The sequence below is a fragment of the Macrobrachium rosenbergii genome, chromosome 54, assembly GCF_040412425.1.
Source record: "Macrobrachium rosenbergii isolate ZJJX-2024 chromosome 54, ASM4041242v1, whole genome shotgun sequence".
NCBI classification, from domain to species: Eukaryota; Metazoa; Arthropoda; class Malacostraca; order Decapoda; family Palaemonidae; genus Macrobrachium; species Macrobrachium rosenbergii.
In genome coordinates, this window is record NC_089794.1 from 12,344,557 (window position 1) to 12,370,102 (window position 25,546).

Here is a 25,546-nt window from a genome sequence, read left to right on the forward strand (position 1 = left end):
CAACCTAAGTATCCGGACATCTCCTAAACCAACCTATCCATTTACTCACAACCTAAAGTTGCATTTCAAAACACAGTAGCATACTTTTATCCTTTTAATTAATTTTTCACCTTTTAGTTTTCTGAAGAGAAAACTATTGTGCCAGCTTTGTCTGTCCGTCCGCACTTTTTCTGCCTGCCCTCAGATTTTAAAAACTACTGAGGCCAGAGGGCTGCAAATTGGTATGTTGATCATCCACCCTTCAATCATCAAACATACCAAATTGCAGCCCTCTAGCCTCATTACTTTTTTTTATTTTAAAGTTAGCCATGATCGTGCTTCTGGCAACGATATAGGATATGCCACCACCGGGCCGTGGTTAAAGTTTCATGGGCCGCGGCTCATACAGCATTATACCGAGACCACTGGAAGATAGATCTATTTTCGGTGGCTTTGATTATATGCTGTAGCGGCTGTACAGAAAACTGGATTGCACCGAAGAAACTTCACCGCATTTTTTACTTGTTAAATATTGCTGTGCCTCTAAATATAAAACCTTATTTTTGCATTTTTCTCTATAACTTTATGAGTCTGAGGGTTATGAGTCTGAGGGATCAAAAATTAAGCTATTTCCAAGTCAATGTAAGGTTTTCACTTTGACATTCAGAATATCAGAAAATAGCTCCATGTCTTACTGTGGTACATTCACATTTTATGCTGCAGAAACATGACCTTTCAGACTTTTTCTTCTACCCATGCAATGCCATAATGGGGTTTATGTCTGACAGGAGTGCAAAAATCAGAGGTTTCCATATTATGGTTGCATTTCGTTCCAGAATATTTTGAAATGTTTGTGCAGAAGTTAAAGCTGATCTATTTCATAAAGAGTGCCTTCAAGCACTGCCAGGTCACCCTAAGTCTGGCCTCATCTTTGAGGCAGAAGTATTGTTTTTCAGAAGTTGAAAGCAGTCCAGAAACACCTACTTTCTCACTCTGTCCATGAGAGTAAGGATATCACTTGTAACAACAAAGATTCGGCCAGACTTACGTTGAGCATGAAAGCTCTCTTCTTGAAATGATTCACAACAAATTCCCCTCCTCGGAGTGTGAAGAAACCTCGTTCTTTCACATCATTAACTTTAAGAGGGAATTAACCTACAAGAAAGTTTAAGGTGGGACCAGGTTAGGTTAGGTTAGGTCACGTCAGTGTGAACCAGTCAGGTGGGTCCTCAGTGGTTAATACCAATGACATCCACTGGTGGGGTCTGGTGAAATTTCCAGAGGGCAATTGTCTAGAGTGACTTTTGTCCTTTTAATGATTTTTTCTCTAGAAGTAAGATCTTACAGCATATTATATTTTTCTGACTTACTCCCTTCTATTTATATAATTCACTTTAGTGTTTGCACTAGCCAATTCTTTCCACTCCATACAAAAATCCAGATTTTTAACTTTGATTTCTCTCAATTTACTCCATTAAGGATATGATAAGATAAAAATGCCAAACTTGAACTACGTCTTAACTGCCATATCATAAATCTTGATTCTCAAGGCTGTTGAGCAATGAAAGCATCAGAATATGATATAACAAGCAACACTGATTCAATACCCTTAGACCTTCATAGACTGTAAGCCACAGACCCTTAAAAGAATATCACTGTCTATTTTGGTACACAATAGGGTGAGTAGATGATGACCTACTTTTCACCAAGATAGCAATATTGGTAAGTGTTTTTTTCACAAATTACTTTGAATGAATCATTTACTTTGAAATAGTGCAAAAAAAAACAAACAAATATTTAGTTCCATTTTCAAACAGTACCTCCAACTGGCATTGCAAAAACAAAACATACAACTTTGTCCTCAACCCACTTCAGAATATGAAAATAATTTTAGGCAATTATCCGAGCAAATCAAATTCCGTGTGTTATCTACAAAGCGTACTATGTTTAAGACATCATACTCCAGTTTTCATCATGACTCTTTTATTGTGTGTGATGGATGTAGGACAAGTGATTTTCCAAGTCAAAAATAATAACATATCTGCCTGGGAGGGTAAGCCAATTTTTTACAGTCTGATATTAAAGGGATATTGTTTTGCTTGTGGTCTACAACAATAAAAGTCATATAATTAATTTATGAATAAGGCTTGTATTTTCATAAAACAATCCAACCATGGATTGTGTTCTGATGAGAAGAAAATGTGTGAGGAAGTGGGAGCAAACCAAAACTTCTCTGGTTTAGTTGTCTGCTGTGTACTAGACGAGGTTAGGTAGCTTGTATCAATACTGAAGAACAAAGTCCCCCTAGTTTGGTAGGTTTGGAAGGCTAAGGTTAGCAAATTCCCACAGTCTGAGAGGACACAGCTTACTGAATGAGGTGAGGTTTTCATGATTAATTTTTCAGAAGATAATGTCCAAAGTGAGGTTTGGTATTATAGGTGTTGTCCAGGGGGATCTATGAACCCCATTACGCTCAAGCAAAACACATTGTGAATTATTTCCTTCAGTGATGAGAATTACTGTACTTGAACCTCATATCCACAGACACCAGCATAAGAGGGAAAAGTGACTATTACTCTTGTTCAAATCCTCATTTCTGTATCCTAATCCAATCTCCCAAGAACCTCCCACCTTTAATTTCTCAAGCTTAATGTGACCAGTATGGTAAGTGCATACAAGTTAAGGTAGGTTAGGCCGATGTATCCTTGTATGTACTGCTCACATAAATTATTGGCAGGGTTAGGAGAACCAGGAGGAAAACCCCTGTCCCAAGTCAGGCAGGCTGCTACAGTCATCTCTTTCAACCATTATTTTTTTCCCTTGTGATTTATCTAGTGGTTACACACATGAACCATACACTTTTCCAGTTTCTTCTCAGTTTTGAGCATATTTCACCATTATACTATTCACATGTTCCTGTTTAGCCCCCACTATGGTGTCACCTTAATAGTTAGATGTTGGTGTAGGGGAAACAAAAATTCCGGTGGACCTCTAGAATAACAGACATAAGTGATGAACAAAACACGACTAAAGCACTCAGGTAGCCTGGGCTACTACATAGTTCAAAGATTAGTTGGTCAATGACGGTCATCTGGTGCTTTTATGTAATCAATAGTAGTCACACTAAGAATAAATGATAAAAACACAAATTTGGCAATGGTTAAATAGTTAGGGTGCTGCAGCTTGCATGACAAGATGGCTTTGCCCCAGTGAACCACCCTAAGAAAAATACCAGAGGTACCTACACGAATACATCCTAACCTACGCTTCCCTAACCTTGTCTAGGGCACAGTATTCTTGGAACATTTCTGTAGACCTTTTCATCCGACTGCTCAGGCGTGCTGTCTACAGGTGGCTCACTCTTCATCACTAGATACCACCATAAACAGATATCTAACCTGAATACTCAGTAGCCAACATAAACTATCTAGCCACTTCTTAATGGTTCATGCGTTCGGTACGAAATTAATCTGCAGTACCTTATCAAATATGTTTTCTCCTTATAACTAGGCAAGAGCCAGTTTTCTATTGCCTTTAAATTTTGCCCTCCTTGTGAAGGGTTTCAAATTATTTTCATTCTTCACTTAGAATATTACAAATTTATAAGTAAAATCAATTAACATTTTAGTAATAAAATGTACAGTTTGTACTTGCGAAACAAAATCGGCCTATATATGCCAGTTCCAACGATTACTTGCAAAACAAAATCGGCCTATATATGCCAGCTCCAACGATTAAGTTTGTAATACTGCTTGTCATATGGTATATTTCAACTGCAGTTGGCAAGTTTAACAGATTTTAACACCAGAATATGGAGTTTTGGCTTCTGTCTTGATTCCTCATTCTTATGTAACATCTTTGTGGCTTAAACATTCTTCATGGATAATGTTAATTCTCATGTGGCCTAGGCTGATATTCCCAGTACCCCTTCACTTCAACAAATCCCCATGTGGTCTAACATTCCCAGTAGTTCTCATTAACTTCAACAGTGTTAAACTCACCTCAATTATCTGAATAATAAGCAGTAACGATATTAAATTAGCTGCAAATGACATTGCTCATGAAAATATTAAATCATACAGCATCTAATTCTCCAAGAAGTCAAACGCAGAAAATCCTTCAGCGATCCCAAAGGACAAGAAAACAACACAACTTGTAAATAAAGTAATTATTTACCAAAATTTGAGCAATGCTGACACGAAGCTCTTTGGGTAAAATATATTTTATAAGAAACTATGTCAATTCTGACAGAAATGCTTCAAGTCTTCGAGAATATAAGTTTAATAAAAATGTGAGTTGTATCTCTCGCTTGACTTACATGTCTCTTATATGTCCAGAATATTAAAAGGTATTGAGGTTTGAATGTAATCGTCAGCATTAAGGTGATGTTCATTCCTTAAAAACTCTCCTGAAACGTTTTTAGGATTTGGTAGTACTTATTTCATTTATTCACCTTAAAATATCCCATCGAATGAACAAAGACCCCATAAGAAGAAAAATAAGAAACGTTCTGTAATTGAGAGTGTTAACCTTGAAAACAATATCTGAATTTACGAGAGAGACAGTGGGGCGGGGTTCTGGAAATCAGTGAACCGATCCACAGCGACCTTTTGCTATAAATGTTGACCTTTCATATTCTTGGAGCTTAAAAGCCCTACCGGCTTTCATACATACATACATGTAGGCACACACGCACACATCAACACGCTTATATTTTGAAATTCACTGTCAAAAATTTAACTTCTAATCCATGACACGTATATCATCCGCTAATTCACAAATAGTAAATTTACATTTACTATTTGCCCTTTTAGTTTATGTGTGTGGCCTTTGTAACTGCAGTAATACACATTCTTATCACCAGCCATTTATTGGGTCACACTAATTTACAAGTGAAATTGTTCTACACACATGTATCAGGCGGCTACCACGTGATAAACCTCTGCTGTTACCCGATAACCTAAAGTCTTAGTCAAAATTTTGTTGATTGAAATTGGTTAATTTACGATGATGCGTGTTCTTTACAAAGAGCTTTTATCTGTTTTTACAACATAAATTGTTATTATATACCTCAAGCATGTATTAAATAGATGCAATAGCGTTTAATATTATACAACACAAACGAAATAAGCAGATTACCTACATATCTTCCGGGCCTGCAGTTTACATACTGAAGTCCCTCATGAAATAGATTATAGAAAACAATACTGGTCGTATTTACAGAAAACGAAAAGTTTTATTCGATGGTACTCTTAGACAAACTTTGTTCACGCGCGAAGAGATGAAAAATAACTAAGAAAGTTGAAAACAAATAAAGTTTCTTCAATTTGTCAATCATACAGTCTTTCAAAGGGTCTGGAGAGAGAGAGAGAGAGAGAGAGAGAGAGAGAGAGAGAGAGAGAGAGAGAGAGAGAGAGAGAGAGAGAGAGAGAGATTTCCAAGAAATTAGCTATAAAAATTCGATTAAAAAAAAAGTTTAATTATCCTCTTTTCGTAATAAAGATTGTGAAAAAATTTCTTGTGCGTACAACCGAGAAAACTGTAATAAAATATCTTCAAAGACTGCTGAGGCTGGCTGGTTCAAGTACGACTCAACAAAGTTTGGATGAGCATTATAATCCTATTGTTATAAATACAACAACGATATATATATATATATATATATATATATATATATATATATATATATATATATATATATATATATATATAGTTTGGAAGTTATAACTACAGACAGAGAGAGAGAGAGAGAGAGAGAGAGAGAGAGAGAGAGAGAGAGAGAGAGAGAGAGGGCTTGGAAGTTATATAATGCATCTCGAGTTGCTTCAGGTGAAAACGCCCTTGCTGGAATATTTGCCAGCTTAACCTACAAAAACGGTATAGAAACTGAAATTATAAAAAGATAATAGTACTATGCAGACAGAATGAAATGTGGTTTAGTGTTTTGTCTACACATTATAGTTAAAGTTAAGTTGCTGGTCTCCCCAACCTCCCACCACAGACCCCACAACAGTAATCAACTGTTTTATGGAATCAATAATTCATCATCGCCTTGGGGGAGGAGCGAACACAACATCCAGGTAGAACACAAGACTTTAACCACTATGCCAGCAAAACTTAGCCTATGTCCAAGTTCATATTATATACCATATCGTTAATAGGACCATCTCAAAAATATGTCTATAAAACCTGCGTTAAACAAAAATGTGGTGGTTCGAAAATCACTTTAACTAAAGATCTACTGGCTACCCCAAGAAAACTACGTCAAACTATATATTATGGGAATAAAATTAATGTTTTCCGAGAGTAAATGTCATTTCTGATTTATACAAGGGTACCCAAGCTATTTTACGTAAATCCACACGGTGTTTTTTTTTTTTTTTTTTTTGCGGGGGAAGAGTTTAGAGCACGCTGAAAAACTTTTATTCTATACATTTTTTCGTATGGAGGAAGTGTTAAGGTATCAGACCCTGCTTCCGTTATACTCAATGACTTCCATTCAAGCTATAAACAATCAATGAATCTACCTTCAGTCCGACAACATCTGTGTCGCTGATCCAGCGGTCATAGCGAATCTGAACACTAGCAGTATTCTTCGTCACATTAAATGACTAAAGTTTTTCAAGAATCCTTAATTTTAGACGGAGTATGATTACCACCTTGCAGCAGCAATTATAAACCGTTCCAAAGTGTGAATTAACAATGGTTTGTATACTATGATGCAGTTGCAAGGAAATAGTAATCGCGATTTTAAGGAATTATTGGGTCTTAAAGATTATGACGATTTATGTTATTATATAAAAATTGTGCCTTTGATTACCAAATACCCACGTGTATTGGCAACTATTCCAATAATATTATTAAATCTTATTTGTCATTGTAATGTTCCGATACTTTCGTGTGTTTTCCTTTAATTTAATTACCATCCGTTTCTCGGGGTCCATAGCAGGACTCGGTCACCTCCAAACCACACTTGCTTTGATCAAGGGATCCGTTCTGGCATAAGGTTACCTTAGTTTATACTAACCAAAGGTTGGTGTTTTCTATCATTTTCCTTGCGCTGTTTTCATAAATTTATAATTGATCGGAATACAGTCACAAATTCCTTTGGATGGAAGAGCCGTTACAAAGGTAGTACATTTGAACTGAACTAACCTGGTGTGTAAACTTACTTTTTGTTTGGCCGTTTGTTCATGTATTAATAGCTTAAATAACCTAGCCATTTTACTCTTGATAAGATGCTAATTATGCTACCAGGAAGTTATAATTACCTGAGTTTTAATTTAGATCTTTCGATTAAGTCACATGAGAATCCTACCTTACGAACGTTGCTCTCGGGCAATCTAACACATAAATCATCTCGCACTTTCAAACAAATGATATCAAATCATTCTACAGCTGAAAAAACAGCAAAGAAACTTATCAGTGATAAATCTATTACTATTTTCAATACAACAGTATCGGAATGTTTTCCTTGGTCAACTCGTACCACCTCGACCAAAATACTGTAGCCTATAATATCCATGTGATTAATTGTTTGATCCGTGATATTTAGGCATGGCTGAGTAGAACACGGTCCCCTAATTATTCGTTTTATATTTATATGCTTTTCATAAAACACAAAATCTCTGTTCGTGTTACTTTTGTATTCCTTTGAATCGGTGTAGGACGAGAATTTTTCCGGCATCTTTCGGCGTCTATCCGCCAAATCTGGACTAAGTAGTCAATATTTTATTAATTTATTTACACAAACCAGCGTAACAAAGCAGCACAGATTGATTGAAAACATTGTTTAAACTTACGTATCTCTCTAAATTCGTCTATTTAATGAACATAAGTAGCTTTAATTGCGTATAAATATTAAAAATAATATTAGTACCTGGTAGAAATTGGTCCGGTGGTGTACTGTCACTATATGAACATTCTCCACAGAAATCTTACGCTTGGTTTCATCATAATTATCAGTCAAATCCCTACTCAATTTACTTTTCTTTTTTTCGTTTATCTGTGCGCCCCATTTTCTTTTGTTTCTTACTTTTTGTTACACATAACACTTCTTATGTATTCCTTTTCTCTTCTCTTGCCCCTCGCGTCTTAGAATGTAAACAAACGTAACGTCACGTGATCACTAACACGTTATGTTAAGCCTATATACTGTAGTTCCTCACCTGGTTTTTAATGAAACAGGTTTTACCTTTTCCAGATGATTAACGGTGAGCTCATTGACAGCAATCTATCCCTTCATGGTTTCTCAGATGACGTGTTTCATTGGCAATTGCTCAAATACGTAAATATGGCAACATTTCTCTAAAACAGAACATGAATGAAGCGATTTAACTGTCTCCATATCAGTTAATCAGTCAATATTTTAGACAGTCTGTGATTAAATCAAATGATTACTGAATGATAGCAGTCTGTCAAACAGTCGGTCGATTGTAATCGTTAGTTTGTTTCGATTACAGTGACTTATGCCAGCAGACGTAATTATGGTAAGGAAAGAGTGGGATTAGCAGGCTTGTTGTGGACCTATAGACTTTGTCCTTACCAACAATGACGCGATGCTGATGGATCTCCTAAACCGAGTGTCCCTTAACGTAATTAAATATAGCATTCATACCTCTCAGGACGTTAATGCAGTACCACACCTGTGCTACGTGCAAGGGATGTCTGTTATACAATATCAGTATTATCCCTTCGGCAATTCTCGTCACAAGTACGTAACCATCGCCCTTATTTCGATAAGCAATAAAGTCTGAAATCTGTATAAGGGCGTGGTCTCCAGAGGATGCATCCAGGATGTTATTCTACAACCTTCAAGAAATCATCAAGGATTTCTGTACGGTTTTCAGATTTCTTAAGGGAATGGATGGTGTCAGTTATGCTTATCACGGGGTGCTTCTGCTTGGGCAAGATCTGAATGCATTATTTTATATGTTGTTCACACCTGTTACGAGGTTTCATTGGTTTATATGAGGAATGAAAACTCTTTACTTTTCCTTCACACATACACATACACACAAATATATACAATAAATAAATAAGCAAATAAATATATATATATATATATATATATATATATATATATATATATATATATATATATATATGTGTGTGTGTATGTAATATATACTTATATATACATACATATATATACACGTATATATATACATATATACACACATACACATATACTGTATATGTGTTTGTGTGTGTATCTGAATGTCTCTTACTGTATTCTAACGGTGTTCTATGAAGCAGACATTGCTTGTGTGTATAGATATATATGTGTGTGTATATATATATATATATATATATATATATATATATATATATATATATATATATATATATATATATATATATATATATATATATATGTATATATATATATATATATATATATATATATATATATATATATATACATATACATATATATATATATATATATATATATATATATATATATATATATATATATATATATATATATATATATATATATATATATATCAATTAAGGTGTTCTTGACAACAGCATGATTTCCGTTTTTTCTTCGCTGATTTTCATTCCGCTGTTTATTAGAGGATTGTTCCATTCTTCTAGTTCACTTTGAAGGCCTTCCCTTGTTCCTGCTAGATTAATGATTTCATCTTTATTAGGATTTCTCTCTCTCTCTCATGCACTTATCCAGCAAAATGAACAATAATAGTGACGTGACACTGCCCTTCCTGACACCTGATTAATCATCATTGTCAGTGAGGGTCTTCACTCTACATTTAGTCTCATAGTACGTGTTGAAAATTGCTCCCGGAAGATTCTCTGCGATCTCATCGTTCATTGCATGATATATTTTGTGTCTAGGTGCACGATCGGAGGATTTCTCTAGGTCTAGAAAAACAATACATTTATCTTCATTCCACTCCCAGCTTTTTTCAAAAATGAAGATCATGTCGGACGTTCCCCTACCTGGTCTAAAACCATTCTGCCACTCGCCCATTTTTTATTTGATTCGGTGTGTCCTCTCCGCCTTTCTTCTAGAACTCTCCCGTAAACCTTGAAAGCATGTGACATGAGAGAAATACCGCTATAGTTTGAACAATCGCATTTATCACCTTTCTAATAGATGGGGCACATCAGATCCTTATTCCAGTCATCAGGTATAGCTTGACCCTCCGAGGGCACATCAAGCAGTTCCAAAAGTCAGGTGTTTCCATCATTACCCATACACTTCAGTAACTCTGCAGGAATTTAATCCACACCAGGAACTTTACCATTTCTCATTTTCTTAAACGTCTCTTCTAGCTCTCTCATTAAGAGGTCAGGTTTTGTGCTGGCGTCGGTATGGAACTCAGAAGTAATTTCTTCATTCAGATCACCACTGGGTATATTTAACAAAGTCTAAAAGTGATTTTTCCAATCTAATCCTATTTCTCTTTTTTCTGCCAACAGTGTTCCATCACCTGAGTGTTTTATTGAGTAAGTACCGGGGTGGGATCCCTTTCTGTAGTTATTGGCAGTTTTGTAAATAAATTTTAAAATCCTCTTCAATTTTTATCCAACTTCGTATTTTCATAGTTGCTTCACCCTACCCACCTCTCTGCTAGCCTCCTTGTAGTTATAATGGTCCTCAGCCCTCCAAGTGTTCATCCACTTTCTAAACCGTTTCATTTTTCTTTTAACACATTCGTTCAGCTCTGGTGACCAACAAGGGGTTTGTTTCATTTTATCACCTCTTACCGTTTTTGTCTGAACTATAATCGAAGTAGCGTTTGTAATTCCTCTTTTAAAACCATTCCACTTACCACATGAGTTATTCCATTTTATCCCATTCATGCTGCTGTTGTCTTTTCTTTCTCATTCTTGTGCCTCTCTTTACAGCCTCGATGATTCACGTTTTCTAAGATAAATCTTCCCCTCGGCTGGGCTTTGGTTAATTTAGGTTTATTTATTTTTTGTTTTACCAATGATAATCTATGATCTGAGTCGAGCGATACGGATGGGACACTCTTCACATCTCTAAACAGGTTCTTGTTGTTAGTGAGAGCTAAGTCAATCATGGACATTTTAATGTAAGCCCTCATTATAGAATTTGATCTCTACCACGTCCATTTTTTACGTTCCCGGTGTTTGTAAAGGGAATTCATTATCGCTCTGGAAGCAAAACCTTATGATATCTTCTCCATCTCTATTTCTTTCCCCAATACTGAAACCTTCTAATATGTTTTCTATGTCAGTTCTATCTTGTCCCACCTGCCCAACTAGATCTCCTATAATGATGATTTTTTTAGCATAAAGTACAGATTCTTTAAGCTCTTGTAGATTCCTACGTCTGTGGTGGTGCATACACTCAGATAAAATTTATTTTGCATGTGCCCACCCTCAAAGAAAAGCTGACCATTCAGTCACTTTTGTAGAGATGTCAGATCTTTGTTACAGTTCTTCGATTATAATAACACAAACTCCATGTCGTGCTTCGATACCTCCTTTATAGAATAACTGATAATTGTCGTGCAGTAATTTTGTACCATCTCCTGTTAAGCGAGTTTCAAATAATCAGAGGTTATTGATGTTTTTTTTTCCTTCATCATCATAATTATTTATTTCTCCTTTCCTCTGAAGATATTAAGATTGAATTTCCCTATTATATTTTGTTTTTCTTAACCATGTCCATCTCCGCTGCGAGTCCGGATGTGCCCGAGCATCCGTTGTAACAAACGAGATCTAAGAATGCTATATTTTTTAAACACCGGTGCCAAAGGTCGGTCCTGAGGCAAGTCGTGCGTTTTTGGAGCGATTAACTAGAAGCTCTCCTGGTTGCTATTTCTGTCGAGAGCTTTCGGGGCTGATAATTTGTGCCACCCACAAAACTATAGCTCCCTTCCGGTTACATAGGTCCCAACATTGCCTCCAAGCAGTTCTTTGGTAGGTTTCAGCCACTGCACTTCAAGGTTACACAGCCCATTGTCCTAATGTATGTTGGTTTGAGTGTAATGATGGAAATCCCCCATTAAGATTAATGGTAATACCATTCGTAATTGGTGTACTGGAAAACCGAATTGGTTTTCATTTTATCAAAGTTGAGAAAGTCTATGATCGAGTGTGAGGACGGAAGTGCGTAATGTAACTAAGTGCGAAGTTGCATAAGCTCAAATCACACTGTTCGAGACACGTACGACGACGCGAGAGGGGAAACGACTGTAGGGAAAGAAATGTAGCTCCCCTTGTTTTCCATTTGAAATCCCATATTTCTCCCTTCTAAAAGGGAACCAGTTATAGGAACCAGCCATGAAGGCGAGTTCTAGACTGAAACGGAATCTGTTAAGAACCAGTTCTAGAAGGGAGCAATTATGGAATCCAATTAGGAGTAAGATGCTTTAACAATGTATCCAGCTACTGTTAAAAACTGAGAAGTATTAAAGGAACCGCGGAATTCGGGCTTTCCATTCCTCAACCTTAACCTCAAAGATGAAGATTCGTCCGTCTTCGACCTCAAGTACCAGTTCCAGCAAAGAATAAGCCTATAATTGTTATGATGTACACTTTTATTAGCTTAGGCCAAGGCTAGAATTGATACGTATAGACTTAACTGTCCTAAAATGAATTGTAGACTCCTACTGTAAAACAGAATAACTGACACATTAATATACAGCAGCCACAAGTAATATTATTATAATAAGACCGCAGTGGCCCAACAGAAGTGATATTATAATTAACTGGTTTAGATTAAACTGCCTTTGTGCCAAAAGAGGCTTTGCCTGAGGTATGATACGGCGTTGAATAAGAAATCTAAGGCCTGGTGTAATCCTATGAATTCTGCACAGCCAACAAAGACAACGTTCAGGCTATTCTGAGCTTTTTGTTTTAATTTTGTGGAAATGGAATTTATGATAACATTCATGGGACATTATATCTACTATACTATGTTCAAATCCTCAAAAATATAGTGAATACCACGTATTTTCAGTCTTGAAAACGGCAATTCCTTTACAATAAATAGCTAAATTATCCATTTGATACACAGAGCAGGAAAGGCCAATTATCGAGAAATGTTCTACTATTTTCTTGTACAAATTATAGAATGAGTTGTTATTTGTTTTGCTCAGCAAATTCATAAATTCTTCCTGATGTCTTAACGGTATACTTAGCCCTCTCATTCGTATACTTTCTTAACTGTACCTGAATTGGTCTTCAAACTAGAAGCGAAAAGTGAGATGTCCCACCCATCAAATTACAAAGCCCACCTTTCGAGACTGTCAAACTAAGGGGCAAGTTCAAGAATATGAATTTGAATATGACAAAAGTCAACTTAATAAAACCTCTTTAACTTACCTTCAACATTTTAAACTGAAACCTTTGATCACAGTTACAGAGACGTTGCCACAATCTTCCAAACGTTCTAGAATTGTGTTCATGTCCAGGGCGCAGAATAAGCTTTCTAGGAGCAGGAAATCCGCACGAAGAACTGAAATTAAGACAAACGAAAGTGAATGAGAGAAAACATAAGAATATTAATGATCTGACAAAACTACAACTGTAAGGTACTTAACATCACAACCAAAAATTATTTATCTTAGATTTTATCATTTCATCGTAATATACCTCTGTCCCAGTTTTTTACTTACGGAATAGCCTTCTAAATAATAAAAGAAATTTGGCTTAAAGTACAATAATAAAAAACCACAGTTTCAAAGACTTTGTTTGTTTGTAAAACGAAGCCAAGAATAAACAAGTTTAGGAAGAAACCCGTTTCATCTCAGGAATTATCTCATGAAGGCGCAAGGAGCACCTTCATTTGGTGGAAGGTCTAGGTCGCTGGAACATTACGAAAGAGAGAGCACTAACGGGTTACTAACGGGCGCACGTAGCTGCTAATTCATTGAATATTAACCCCTACCAGTCCTCATCTCGTTTTTGGGGACGTGGGCCGATGTAAAGGGCAGCTAACTATATTCATGAATTTCAGGTGGGAGAAGAGGAAGATGTGAAAATAACTATGGGGAGGTTCAGCAACTCCATCCTCAAAACTGTAGAAATGTAACTGCTACAATGCTATCTACAATCGACAAAAATCTCAACAGTAGAAATTATCACATTAAAAGTATAGAAATTAAAAGTATATAAATGACAAACAATATTAGATTTTGCGAAAAAACATTTCTGGCTGCACCCTTTCCAGAACATTAAGCCTATGACGAGGTCAGAAGGAAAAGACATTTTGAGAAATGAAAGGAAAACAAACACAGGAATCGGGTACAACAAAGGAATGAAAAAGAGGAAAAACAATTATGACATTTATCAATCATCTAAATTTCCCAAAGAATACAGGAAAATGTAAAATTTTTAGGCTGTTTCCCGTTTTCTTGAAAATGATAATTGATGAGAAAGCGAAAGAGTTAATCTCTTCAGCAAAAACATTATTCAGCTTGACAACATATATGCATGGGCGTAGCAAGGGGTTCCTTTGGGCAGGGCGGAGGGCGGTTTTAGGGGGGTGGAGTGGCCCAAAAATCTTTGGCCAAACAAATTTCATTACCCCTCTGCACAGAATACTGCCATGCTTTATCACTGACTGTAATTATAGATCGTAATGCATCACTTACATTCCTTTACGTTTTTAATAAACATGTTTCTCCTGACTAAACTTTAGGTATGTGTGGGATGGAGGGTTAAGGACCCCAGCCCGTCCCACACGCGCACAACCCCCCCCCCTCCCTCCCCACTACCCCGACTACGCCCAACAAGAGCAACTTCGTCACTCTGGAAAAGACCTTGCCTTCCTCCGTATTAGCTGATAGCAACCTGTCGCGTGGAACCACATGTACCGCTGAAGGCTCATTTCCTTTGTGGCTGAGAGAATAAAGGGAGCCTTTAATTACGCAGTTTGTTCTAACTGGGAAAAATCGGAAGAAAGGCAAAGAGATGAAGCCGCAAATAATCCTGATGTTATAACGAACTTTTTAAACATTTTTTTTAGGTTAGGGAACATAAAGCAGTAAACGTTTGGTTAAAAAACTTATCGTCGGAACGAAGGGAGAACAAGAAAGAAAACAAAATAAATAAGGAAAATCATAATACAAAAAGATGAGACAGAAAAGAAAAAATGTTATAATAAACGACAGAAGATGAAGTGGATGAAAACGAGAAAAAATACGAGAAGGAAATAGAAGTGACAGACAAATACAATAAAAGTGAATTAAGATTAAAGAACATTGGCAACAAAAGACAGAAGAGAAGAAAAAGAATAAGAGATGCGTAGGGCTAGAGGGTCCTTCCCTATCCATCTTTAGAACTGGCTCGTGATCTTGAGCGTATAACATCGGTCCGACCTTGATCTTGAACTTCAAGGCTAACTTCGGACGAAGAGGCAACAGCGAATTGGGCGGGGTTCGGGTTGGTAGGGGTGGGAGGTGGGTGAGGATGAGGGAGTGGTGGAGGAAGGGTTGAGGCGGGAAAGACGTAAACTGGAAGGATGTGGTCGCTGTGTATCCACCGACTCTGGATTCCAGGCTCTCAGAATTGTCCCTTTGTGTCTTGTTTGTTGGTTGGGTTGTCAGAGTCCGGAGGCCCACACCAGCGTCTTGTCGCCTCCAACATTTTACCGTAAGGTAAAGATCCATGCTGACATAAGCCACCTTAATTTGAACCAGCCACCAACTAACTGAACACGGCCGTTTTATACATAACCTAAAGAAGCCCATTTTTCAGACAAAATTAAATTTTCGGTACAATTTTTTTTCTATCTAGTAAGAGGACCGATTTTCTAACCTTTCCCTAAGGCCTTATTAATTAACTTACAATACGGCCCAGCTTATGACAGCACGCGCCTTTACACAGTGGCAGTTTGTAGGCGATGGGAAGGTGCTGAAAAGAGAGGCCTGGTGTCCGCAACTGATATCACTGCGGCTTCTATCTTGCTTCTGATTGGGTGGTGTATCTGGTGGCTGGTGAGCAGCTCGAGCATCGGTCAGTCACGATGAAACGGAAACTAGACTAAAGACTATACTCGTAAAGCCTTCAGATTATTAGAATGTCATTACACGTAACTATTTCCCTCCGGAGCTCTTCTTTCTGCACTTTCTTGTTTCCAGGAAACCCGGAAAAATGCAACCAGGTGGTTGTACTCCCTTGTTGCCAAAAGCCTCGAAAAAACAGATTCCTGCGGTTTTCTGGGAGCGTGTTGAAACGAAAAGGTGCGACCGTTAGCAGTAATTCTCTTTCCTTCTCACCTAAATGGTGCTTTACACTTCTTTTGTTTTTGCGTTTCTTCCTCTGAAAAAACTAAAAAAAAACTGACTTGAAATATCTAAAGAAGCCAAAAATGTTTATGATGCTTATGTTTGTTGGAAATGGGAAAAATAACTGAAGGAAGATCATTGGTGCTATAGAAGAGAAATCTTTAGGAATAAGGGAAAGGAGAAATTGGCAGAAAGCCGTTTTAGAGGAAATAGTCTCGACGGCTTATGTCTATAGCATAATTCTGGTCAGAACGTCTCATCGACAATAATTTTACTATGTGTTTAGCAATGTTTCCAGAATGCTATAAAAAAAACTAAGGCAAAGAATGGCAAGCAACTTTTTATATAAGAACGTAGAGCATGTTTCATGCAAAGAAAAATTTTTCTAATAAGAAAACTTTGTCAGGTAATCTTAGATGAAAATCTCCATTCTGGAGATAAAAAAAAAAAAAAAAAAAAAACGTGAGACAGTTCAACATGCAAACATCCATTCTATAAAGGTAACGAACCAACTAATGAAGTTTTCTTTCTCTGGTATCTGTGTTTTCTAATGGAACAAGTTCACTCCAGGTTGCGTGTTTGTTTTCCGGGTTCATACTGTTTGCCTGGACCTTCCCGTCTCTTTGTCTTCTGATTACGCAAGAGTGTTCATGTTTCAACGTCCGCGAAAAATGGAGAGGCCTGCTGGGGCTGCGAGGGGGTGGAGGGTGGGGAGAGGCTGAGAAATGCGACATCGAATGATTGATATCTGCTGCTGGGAAAGGACGAAGTTCCTTAGTCATTTTCGCTACCATCTCTTTCCGTCCTTTTATTCTTTTTCTCTCTCTCTCTATTCCGTCACCCAAACTGCATGATAGTAGGTTGCTAACCGTCTAGCTTCGCTTGATAAAAAGGAAGTCGCAGAAAATTTAGGTATAAAAATGAAAGGTCCTGTCGTTGTGACACTTCACTTTTCTTATACGCGAGTATTTTGAAAAAGTATACCCACGTTAACAGAAAGAATGGAAAAGACATTAAATGATTAAAAGATGAGAGAGAGAAAGAGAGAGAAAGAGGTTACGTTTAAAAGACTACTCCGGTAGAAAAGTAGCCTACAGCATTGTTTTCTGATAGTTTTTTAGGTGATTCTTGTCGAAAATTTATCAGAAATTCAAGTCGAAGTGCAAGAGTCACAATATTAAATACTATTTAATATATAAATCAAACATTACCTACCTTGTCCCCTACATCTATCAATGAAAAAAAAAAAAATAATGTACTTTCGCTAACTTAACCTAAGGTTACCAAGTCCTTTGGTAGAAAGTATGGCGGTAATACTTGAAGGTTTCATACGCTGGTTTGGGAGCAAGAGCCCGTGTCAGTACTTGGCTGGCTTAATCTAATGACAGTGACATACTCCAACCTAACATTAGTTTGTATACCACGTCTTACCTGATCAGGCTCTATCCCTCATTAACTTTGAACAAGAGGAACGCGTCATAACCTGAGGCTGGTCAGGGAAGCGATCATACTCAAAAATAAAAAATTACCTAACAAGTAACAAATGAAGGACCCCTTCTCCTCGCCGATCATAAACTCTTACCTCAGGACATTGGTTGGGAGGACACACCCACTCTGTCCGCCTCTGTTGGTTGTCCAGAGACCGAAGGTCCACAAGAGGCCTTTTCAACTCTTTCAACCCTTACCGCACTCAGCACAAGAGTCCGTGCTGGCACCAAAGCCAACAGTAACCATCCCGCCCAGTCCAACGCCTGCTTACAAAGCCAGGCGTCCTTGGGCAGGCTATTGACAATACAAACTCCGACCGTGGAATCTTAGCGGACGGTATCATCATTGTTTTTGCCGCATCTTCCTCTTTCTTATTTTTTATAAAAACGGCTTCAAAGGGAGCATCATCTTACCGGTTTATACAGTTACTTATTATACACCTGGGGATTGAAAGTTGTACTTTTTTCACAGGACTGGAATTCAGCCGACTTTTCTGGGTATTTGGAGAGAGAGCGTTTAAGATTTTAAATAAAAGATAATCTCTCTCTCTCTCTCTCTCTCTCTCTCTCTCTCTCTCTCTCTCTACTGAGGCCTAAGTAAACGTTTGCTGTTCTGTTTCATAATGCGTCCTCTTGACAAGGGAAGATTACCAACGGCGCAATAGACACAAACACGCGCACACACACACAAACACACACATATATATATGTATATAAAGTATACATACATAGAAAACAAATTCTATCATTAAACAAAAACCAGGCCTCAAGTCCCCCCCAACCGAGATCAGGCAAAAACCGGACAATAAGACCGGTTATTAATACGGTATTCGGAGCAGCAGCGAACAGGATGCACGAAGGACGGTTACGGTCCTCGTGCGGGTAGGCTGGGATGCACAAAGCTGCGGCGGGCGTGGTAAGGACAGAGCCAAGGACTTCCAAGGGGTGGGCGGCTCAGGATAATAATGATGATGATGATGGAAGGAAGTCTAGGATGCGTTTTCTGTTTACTAAAGACGAGACAAAAGTTGCGAAAGGAAACAAGGTGAGATTAAGATCGTTTCAAAGGCTTACATTTCGTCGTTTAACGGGAAGGCAGATTCGAACCCACAGCCTACAAATAGGCCAGTTTTTAACCGGCAACATATATATGATGCAGCTATAAAATCTAGGGATGCCTTCCGTGAAAGAGGGGCACAGGAGATGCACCCTAATAAAGATGTTATTCTTGGCTTAGGAAAGTTTAAACTAAGCCTTACTGCTTGGGCGTGGTGACTGCGGCTTACTATACATCTCCGTTTCTATTCCTCTACGACGTCTCGGGCCCCTCCCCCTCACCCCCAACACAACCTGGACCCTTCTCAAGGTCAAGGTTAGGAATGATTTAGGCGTTCAATAAAACCTTTGAATTGAAGGATTTCTAAAAAGTACAATTGAAGGATTTCTAAAAAATACAATTGAAGTGAACATGTGGGAATTAAAAGTTAAACATATTTCTACTACTCCCTTTGATTATTATTATCTAAAAAAAAAATAAATCAAAGGACTCCTCTACCAGATGACTCTACCATCCACCACCACCACGCCTTTTACTCCTACTCCAGTTCCTCCTACTCCACTTGATATCTCTTTATGGGTGTAAGGGTCTTCCCCCTAAAAGAGAAAAAAGGAAAAATAAACATAGCCCAAGGATATAGGATCTGCAGGATAGACTCCGCACGACTGATACATATTGTGCAACGCCTGCACAGATCACAATTTATTTAGGCACAAGAACGTACAGCCTTTCAATTCAGGTGCATTTTCATTACAGCTGAAGTCTACACAGTTTACCCTTACCGTGATACTGTAATGTTAAGCTTTTCATTTCCTTATGGACGGATATAAGATCCGTCTACCTCAATCAGTGGTTATATGTATTGCCAGTCACAATGAAAGATGCCCCGTAGGGAGTTAGTGCCGTCGGCCCCTAGCTAAAACCCTTTCATTCCTTTTACTATAACTTCATTTATATTGTCCTTCTTCCATCTTGCTATCCACGCTCTCCTAACAATTGTTTCATAGTGCAACTGTGAGGTTTCCCTCCTATTACACCTTTCAAACCTTTCTACCCTCAATATCCCTTACAGCGCTGAATAATCTCATAAGTCCCAGCGCTAGGTCTTGGGCCTAAATTCTACATTCCCGTTCCATGACGAAAGATGTTTAATGGATATACTGGGCCTCACAGACACCTATTTTTAAAGAGCGACTGATATCAAAGAGAGGAAAGTCTTTGTTTTAAGTAGTATTTGAGTAATGACTATTCATGACTGTCTGCAGTCATCATCGTCGTTTCCAAAGCCGAGCAAAGCAAAGCGCCTCTATGGAATTCCGCCAATCATGTTGTTCCTGTGCTTTCACTTCCACAGGTCTCCGCTCCTCTTCAGCCTCCCGTCTCATAGTTCTCATCAGAGTAGGTTTGTGTCTCCTTAGTCATCTGGTGCCTACAGGAGCCTGGCTAACATTGTAACGATTATGACTTTCAAGACTGAAGAAATTAATTCAAAATATAACACTATGAGAGTATAACACTATATATATATAATATATATATATATTGGTATATAGATACATCTACATGCACACACGCACATTTATGTGTGTGTAATTGTGATAACCTATGTACACTCTTAACCTCTCGAATTCTTCACACGTTTTGAATACCCTTGTCACAGCAATGCCTTATATCCATATGCAAGGACGTTAAGAGGGCATCGTGGTTATTAAAATTACATACGTAGCCTATCTGGTAAAAATTAACCAGTAGATTATACATATATATATATATATATATATATATATATATATATATATATATATATATATATATATATATATATATATATATATATATATATATAAATATATATACATGTATATATACATGTATATGTGTGTGTGTACGTGTCTTCATCATAGGCTCCTATAACAGCAGAACGGTCCAGTGTCCATCACTTTACCTGCAAAAAAATGAAACCGGTCCTTGAATCATTTTAAGACGACCAATTTTTTGTCACAATTGGTCGCTTCCTAATATGCTCTCCTCTAAAAATAGAGATTCTCTCTCTCTCTCTCTCTCTCTCTCTCTCTCCAGGATACTCGCCCTCTGAAAATCACTCTTCCCTTTGTATACCTTTCTGTCTCTACGTAATCTTTAAGTATTTTACAGATAATTACAAGATTCCTTTAATTAATTTCCTAGAAATTTTTTCCTTATGGTCGATTTTGAAAATATTCACCTTCATTGTTCTCAGTCTTCCACTTTTTTTTATTTCATTTACTCCAAGCAATTTGATAAGTATTTTTTTATCATTTTCAGTTGCTATCATTAATACTATGAAAGAAAATAACTGAACATCGAATTTTGATAATGATCTATGACATTCATATAACGAAAGATCCTATTCAGCCATTTTGAGACCATTTTGTAAACCGAATGATAGATAATAAACCATCAATAAATAATTCTACAACTAAAATTGAACTGATAGTCATAATTAATATCATAAACATTTTTGCCTTTATGATTACTGCTCTTGTTTACAATGAAATAGCATTTCGGTGTCATCTACCAGTTACGATATAAGTTATTCTGCTAATGTGATATATCTGATTACTTGCTTATTTATAATAAAAACAAATAAACAAACCATGAAGACCTTTAAATAATGACCCGTAAACTTTGCAAAACACAAAAAAGACAAGAATCTCACGATTTTAGCGATGGAAGCAAATTCATACTGATCTCAACGGCTTCATTTGGAATTCAAATTTCTGAATCTCGTCACTTACAGGAGGGACTGAGTCATGGAACTCTAAAAAGTTCCGAAAGAAATTTCTATATAAAAAAAAAACAAGTAATGTGAGCCCAAGTTCTTCGACGCAATCGCGTTTTCTGTACAGCGTATAATGCTGTATGAAACTCTCAGTCACGGCCTGATGGTGACCTGTGTTATTGGCACCTATAGCGATGCCAGACGCACGAGCATGGCTAACTTTAACCTTAAATAAAATAAAAACTACTGAGGTTAGGAGGCTGCAATTTGGTATGTTTGATTGTTGGAGGGTGGATGATCAACATACCAGTTTGCAGCCCTCTAGCCTCGGTAGTTTTTAAGATTTGAGGGCGGACAGAAAAGTGCGGACGGACAGACAAAAAGCCATCTCAGTAGTTTTCTTTTACAGAAAACTGAAAAATAAGGGGGCGGGGTAAGAGCACTGACTGCCTACTTAAGAGTGAACAAAAATTAATAAAGTTTCCCCACAGAACACCATTCATGAGAAACGAAATGGGAAAAAATGTAATTGTCCAGAAGGATCCCAAAGTTATTATCATTGAGGCAGGCAATGAGTGTTCATTAAGGGATATCTCTAATTTTATTAAAATATTTTATTCGATTTTCTTTGTTATTTTCTTATAAAGTTTAGCCTTTACTGCAGTATTTCGTTTCCGTATGGAGGTGCTTCATTTACTGGGACCATTGGGCTTGCAATATTCTGCTTTCCCAGCACGAGTTCGAGACAGAATAACAATAATAATAATAATAATAATAATAATAATAATAATAATAATAATAATAATAATATATCTCAAGGACTGTTGTTTCTCTTTTTTGCATTATTTGCACCATTATAATAACAAATCTAATCACATAAATACATAATACTTGCTAGTTATTTTTCTGATAACTGTTAGTGATTTTTCTGATAATTGTTATTGGTCGCATTGTCTCATGGGCATTCTGAAATATCTCCTATGATTTACTGTCTAACCATCCAGCCTAAGCATTGTAATGATCATAAATGAAATATGAAAACTATTGCTGAATCTCACTTTTTCATTGTTCTTCAGAGAAGATTATGGTATTTAGTCTCATATTAAATTTTAAAGAAACAAGAACAATGATTTAATTCCAGCACGTTCTCATTACGTAACTATTACCACGATGAAGGTATGACGTGACTCTCTCTCTCTCTCTCTCTCTTTTAAGCTCGCGCTCTCTTCACTCTCTCTCTCTGTTTTTTTAAGCGCGCGCTTCTTCACTGCTGACGATGACCAGGAAGGGCGGGGTTCAAGGGGAGGCGTCCGGCTAAACGGATGCACTTTTGCCTCGATTTTCTTTCCAGCGTTTGGAAATGTCTTCGAATTTATTCTTTATTTTCGACAAGAAACTGAATAAAGGTATTATCCAGGAAGAATTAAATTAACTTGCAATTGCGTATTTTTGGTCTGACATCGGTTTCGGTTCCACCTTCGTTATGTAAGACTCAAATTCTGATCTGGAGAAGACCGAAACTTTCAGCCAAGGTCGGGCATTGAAAGAAGAGCTCGATTGGCTCTGCGGCGTGTGTGACGTCACGAGGAAAGGCTGGGTCTTGCTTGCAAAATATAATGATTTTTTTTATTCCATTTTCTCATGAATTGATGATTCTTAATCATTTCCCTTCAAATTTATTTTGTTTTATATCATTCGCCTACTACTCTGTTATAACTTTTCTCTCAAATAAAAAAAATATATAGAAAAAGTCGAAAGAATTTGTGTCTGCAAAAAGGCAACGCATGATTCCGGTCACCATCAGACATCGGGGTATAAAAGGTCTTCCCACCTTCAGCCTGGCATCAGTCGCCCTCAAGACTCCACACTCACATCACCATGAAGGTCGTGGTAAGTTGGCAGTCTTCATGTTCTCTTTTCATCTTAAAGCTTTTTATTTCCCTTTATATCTTTGACAATGCTGGGGAAGTTTTTGGGTAGTAGATATCTGTTACTTTTAATCTCCTTTTCTCTTGAGCTTTGATGCCTGAAAGTGTCTTTATAATATTTTCATCTTAGTTTGAAATAGTGACTTTGCTTTGTCAGTCTACAAAGTGAGAAAGTCGTGATAAAGGGGACAGAGTCCACTGGGGTCAAAATATTTCATTTAAGAAATATGTTCACCTCATTAGATTCTATTACCCGATTAAAAAGGACACATCCGATTCACATGTCATTACGAAAATCGTTATTATTGCTTGTGGTAACATTAGCATCAATAGTTACAGTGGCAGTAGTATTGGTTACAGTAATAATGACAGTCTCAGTAATAGGAGGTTGTTATTAAAGCATGGAATAAAATAGCGCTCATAGTGAAAAGCGAGTATCAGAGAATGGAGAAGACAAAAGTATAGCAGTAAACAGTAAACAAATGAAACCTTTTCACAGAAAAAATGATGAAACATGATAAATGAGGTTGCAGACATAGAGCAATTAGGATTTGTAAAGTACTTGTTTTCTAGCTGACGTTCAACAAGACGTTTGATATTTGAATTACATCCACAACAGTTTAAGCAACATATTTATTTCATACTTGTATTTTCTAAGTCATTATTACTCATATTTTGTTTCAGTTTTCAATTTTTTTATTACCCTCTTCATCCTATACTCAGTATCTCCTATTTCAGAAAGGCCCACCAACAGTTCTTCTACATAATGTTCCCCTTTTCCTTTCCAGTTCCTGTTCGCTTTGGTGGCCGTGGCAGCTGCCATGCCCACTGCTGACCCCGAGGCTGACCCTCAGCTTCTCCTGACCTCTCCTCTGACCTACACTTACCCCTTCGTCAAGCCCGTTGAGGTCAAAAGCAGCAGCGTCCCTCTGATCTACTGTAAGTGACAAGAAGAAGATTCGAGTCAACGCACAGACAATCTTCCTTCGTTGTAGTTTAATTATTTTGATGCCATGCCTTATTTCTTTTATTTATTTATTTATCTGTTTATTTTTGGATTATATATTTCGTCGTTTTGTAAAGTATTTTTGGGAGACCTTTTTGCGAAACACTTCAATAAACTTCTATTTTTCTTTTACTTATTCATTACAATATATTAATGTTATCTTATCAGAAAGGAGACTGTACCCATAGAGGCATTTTAATACTCTCCCCATAACGGGAAGATTGTTGTAATTAGGTGATCCTTCTTATAATGTATGACGCCACTCCCATCCATGCTCATAATTGTTATTATAACATGCATGTGTGGTTATTGAACATGATAATTTCTTGCTTTCTTTTTCTTCCTTTTGAACAGCCTCTGGCCTCCCCCTGACCTACTCCTTCGGAACCTACCCCTACAACTACTTCCCCTACTCCCCCTACTCCTACCCTTTGGTGGTCAAGGCTGCCGAACCCGCAGCAGCTAAGCCAGCTGTCGAAGAGGCCTAAGAAGGACTTGCTGCTCTCAGACCTCCAATATGTTGCCGAAGGTTTCCAACGCCTCAGCCCTTTTTGGTTCTCCTGAAGAGGATTCCCACAGGATATCTTGCGAAGAAAGTCCTCCCATTTCAGAAAGCAAATGAAGGACAGAGCTTGTTGAGAATTCTTTCCTTAGGAAGGAGTTCCAATAATGTCTTCTCCGATGTCTTCGTTCGCAGGACTCTATTTCTGGAAGGGTTTTAGCCTTCGGCAGCCATGTTGGAACCTTTGTGGTGACGTCATAATGGCTTCTGTATCGGTGTCTTCTTCTTCTATTTTTTTTTTTATTCCAGATTCATTTTTAGTTTCATTCAAATTTTTGTTGAAATTTTGTGCTAATTCTGTCTATCGTGAGCGTAAATTGTGCAGCTTTTACCCATTTGCGTCTCCTGAAAGGCATACTTTAATTCATAATTTCTTTACTGATTAAAATGAAACGAAAATGCAGTTATGGTATTTTTCTTAGATATTCCTTACTTTCTGAAAACTTCTATCAGTTAAGGGCGAAAGTAAATTTGACGATTGTTGATCAAACTGTAGATATAAATTTGGTTTTTACGGGTCTTAGAAGA

The 25,546-nt window shown here is 37.3% G+C and overlaps 2 protein-coding genes across 10 annotated transcripts in view; one reads left to right on the forward strand and one right to left on the reverse strand.

Moving 5' to 3' along the window:
- Positions 1–25,546, reverse strand: part of LOC136834745 (uncharacterized) — a 179,301-nt gene that overhangs the window by 49,751 nt on the left and 104,004 nt on the right. For 7 of the 9 annotated variants that reach the window (XR_010851863.1, XR_010851865.1, XR_010851867.1 and 4 more), the window contains exon 3: positions 13,312–13,444. Coding sequence is in view for 3 of the 9 variants with exons in the window: in XM_067097341.1 (XP_066953442.1) it covers positions 13,312–13,444 (133 nt within the window). In the remaining 6 variants the exon portion in view is untranslated. Of the gene's footprint in view, positions 1–3,980; positions 4,141–13,311; positions 13,445–25,546 lie in introns of those variants that run through there. The other 2 variants (XR_010851866.1, XM_067097343.1) reach the window with 2 other exon arrangements.
- LOC136834749 (uncharacterized) lies at positions 23,261–25,421 on the forward strand. Its single transcript, XM_067097352.1, has 3 exons — positions 23,261–23,412; positions 24,239–24,389; positions 24,811–25,421. Exons 1-3 carry the CDS (start codon positions 23,401–23,403, stop codon positions 24,942–24,944), a joined length of 297 nt encoding a protein of 98 aa, XP_066953453.1. The 5' UTR covers positions 23,261–23,400; the 3' UTR covers positions 24,945–25,421.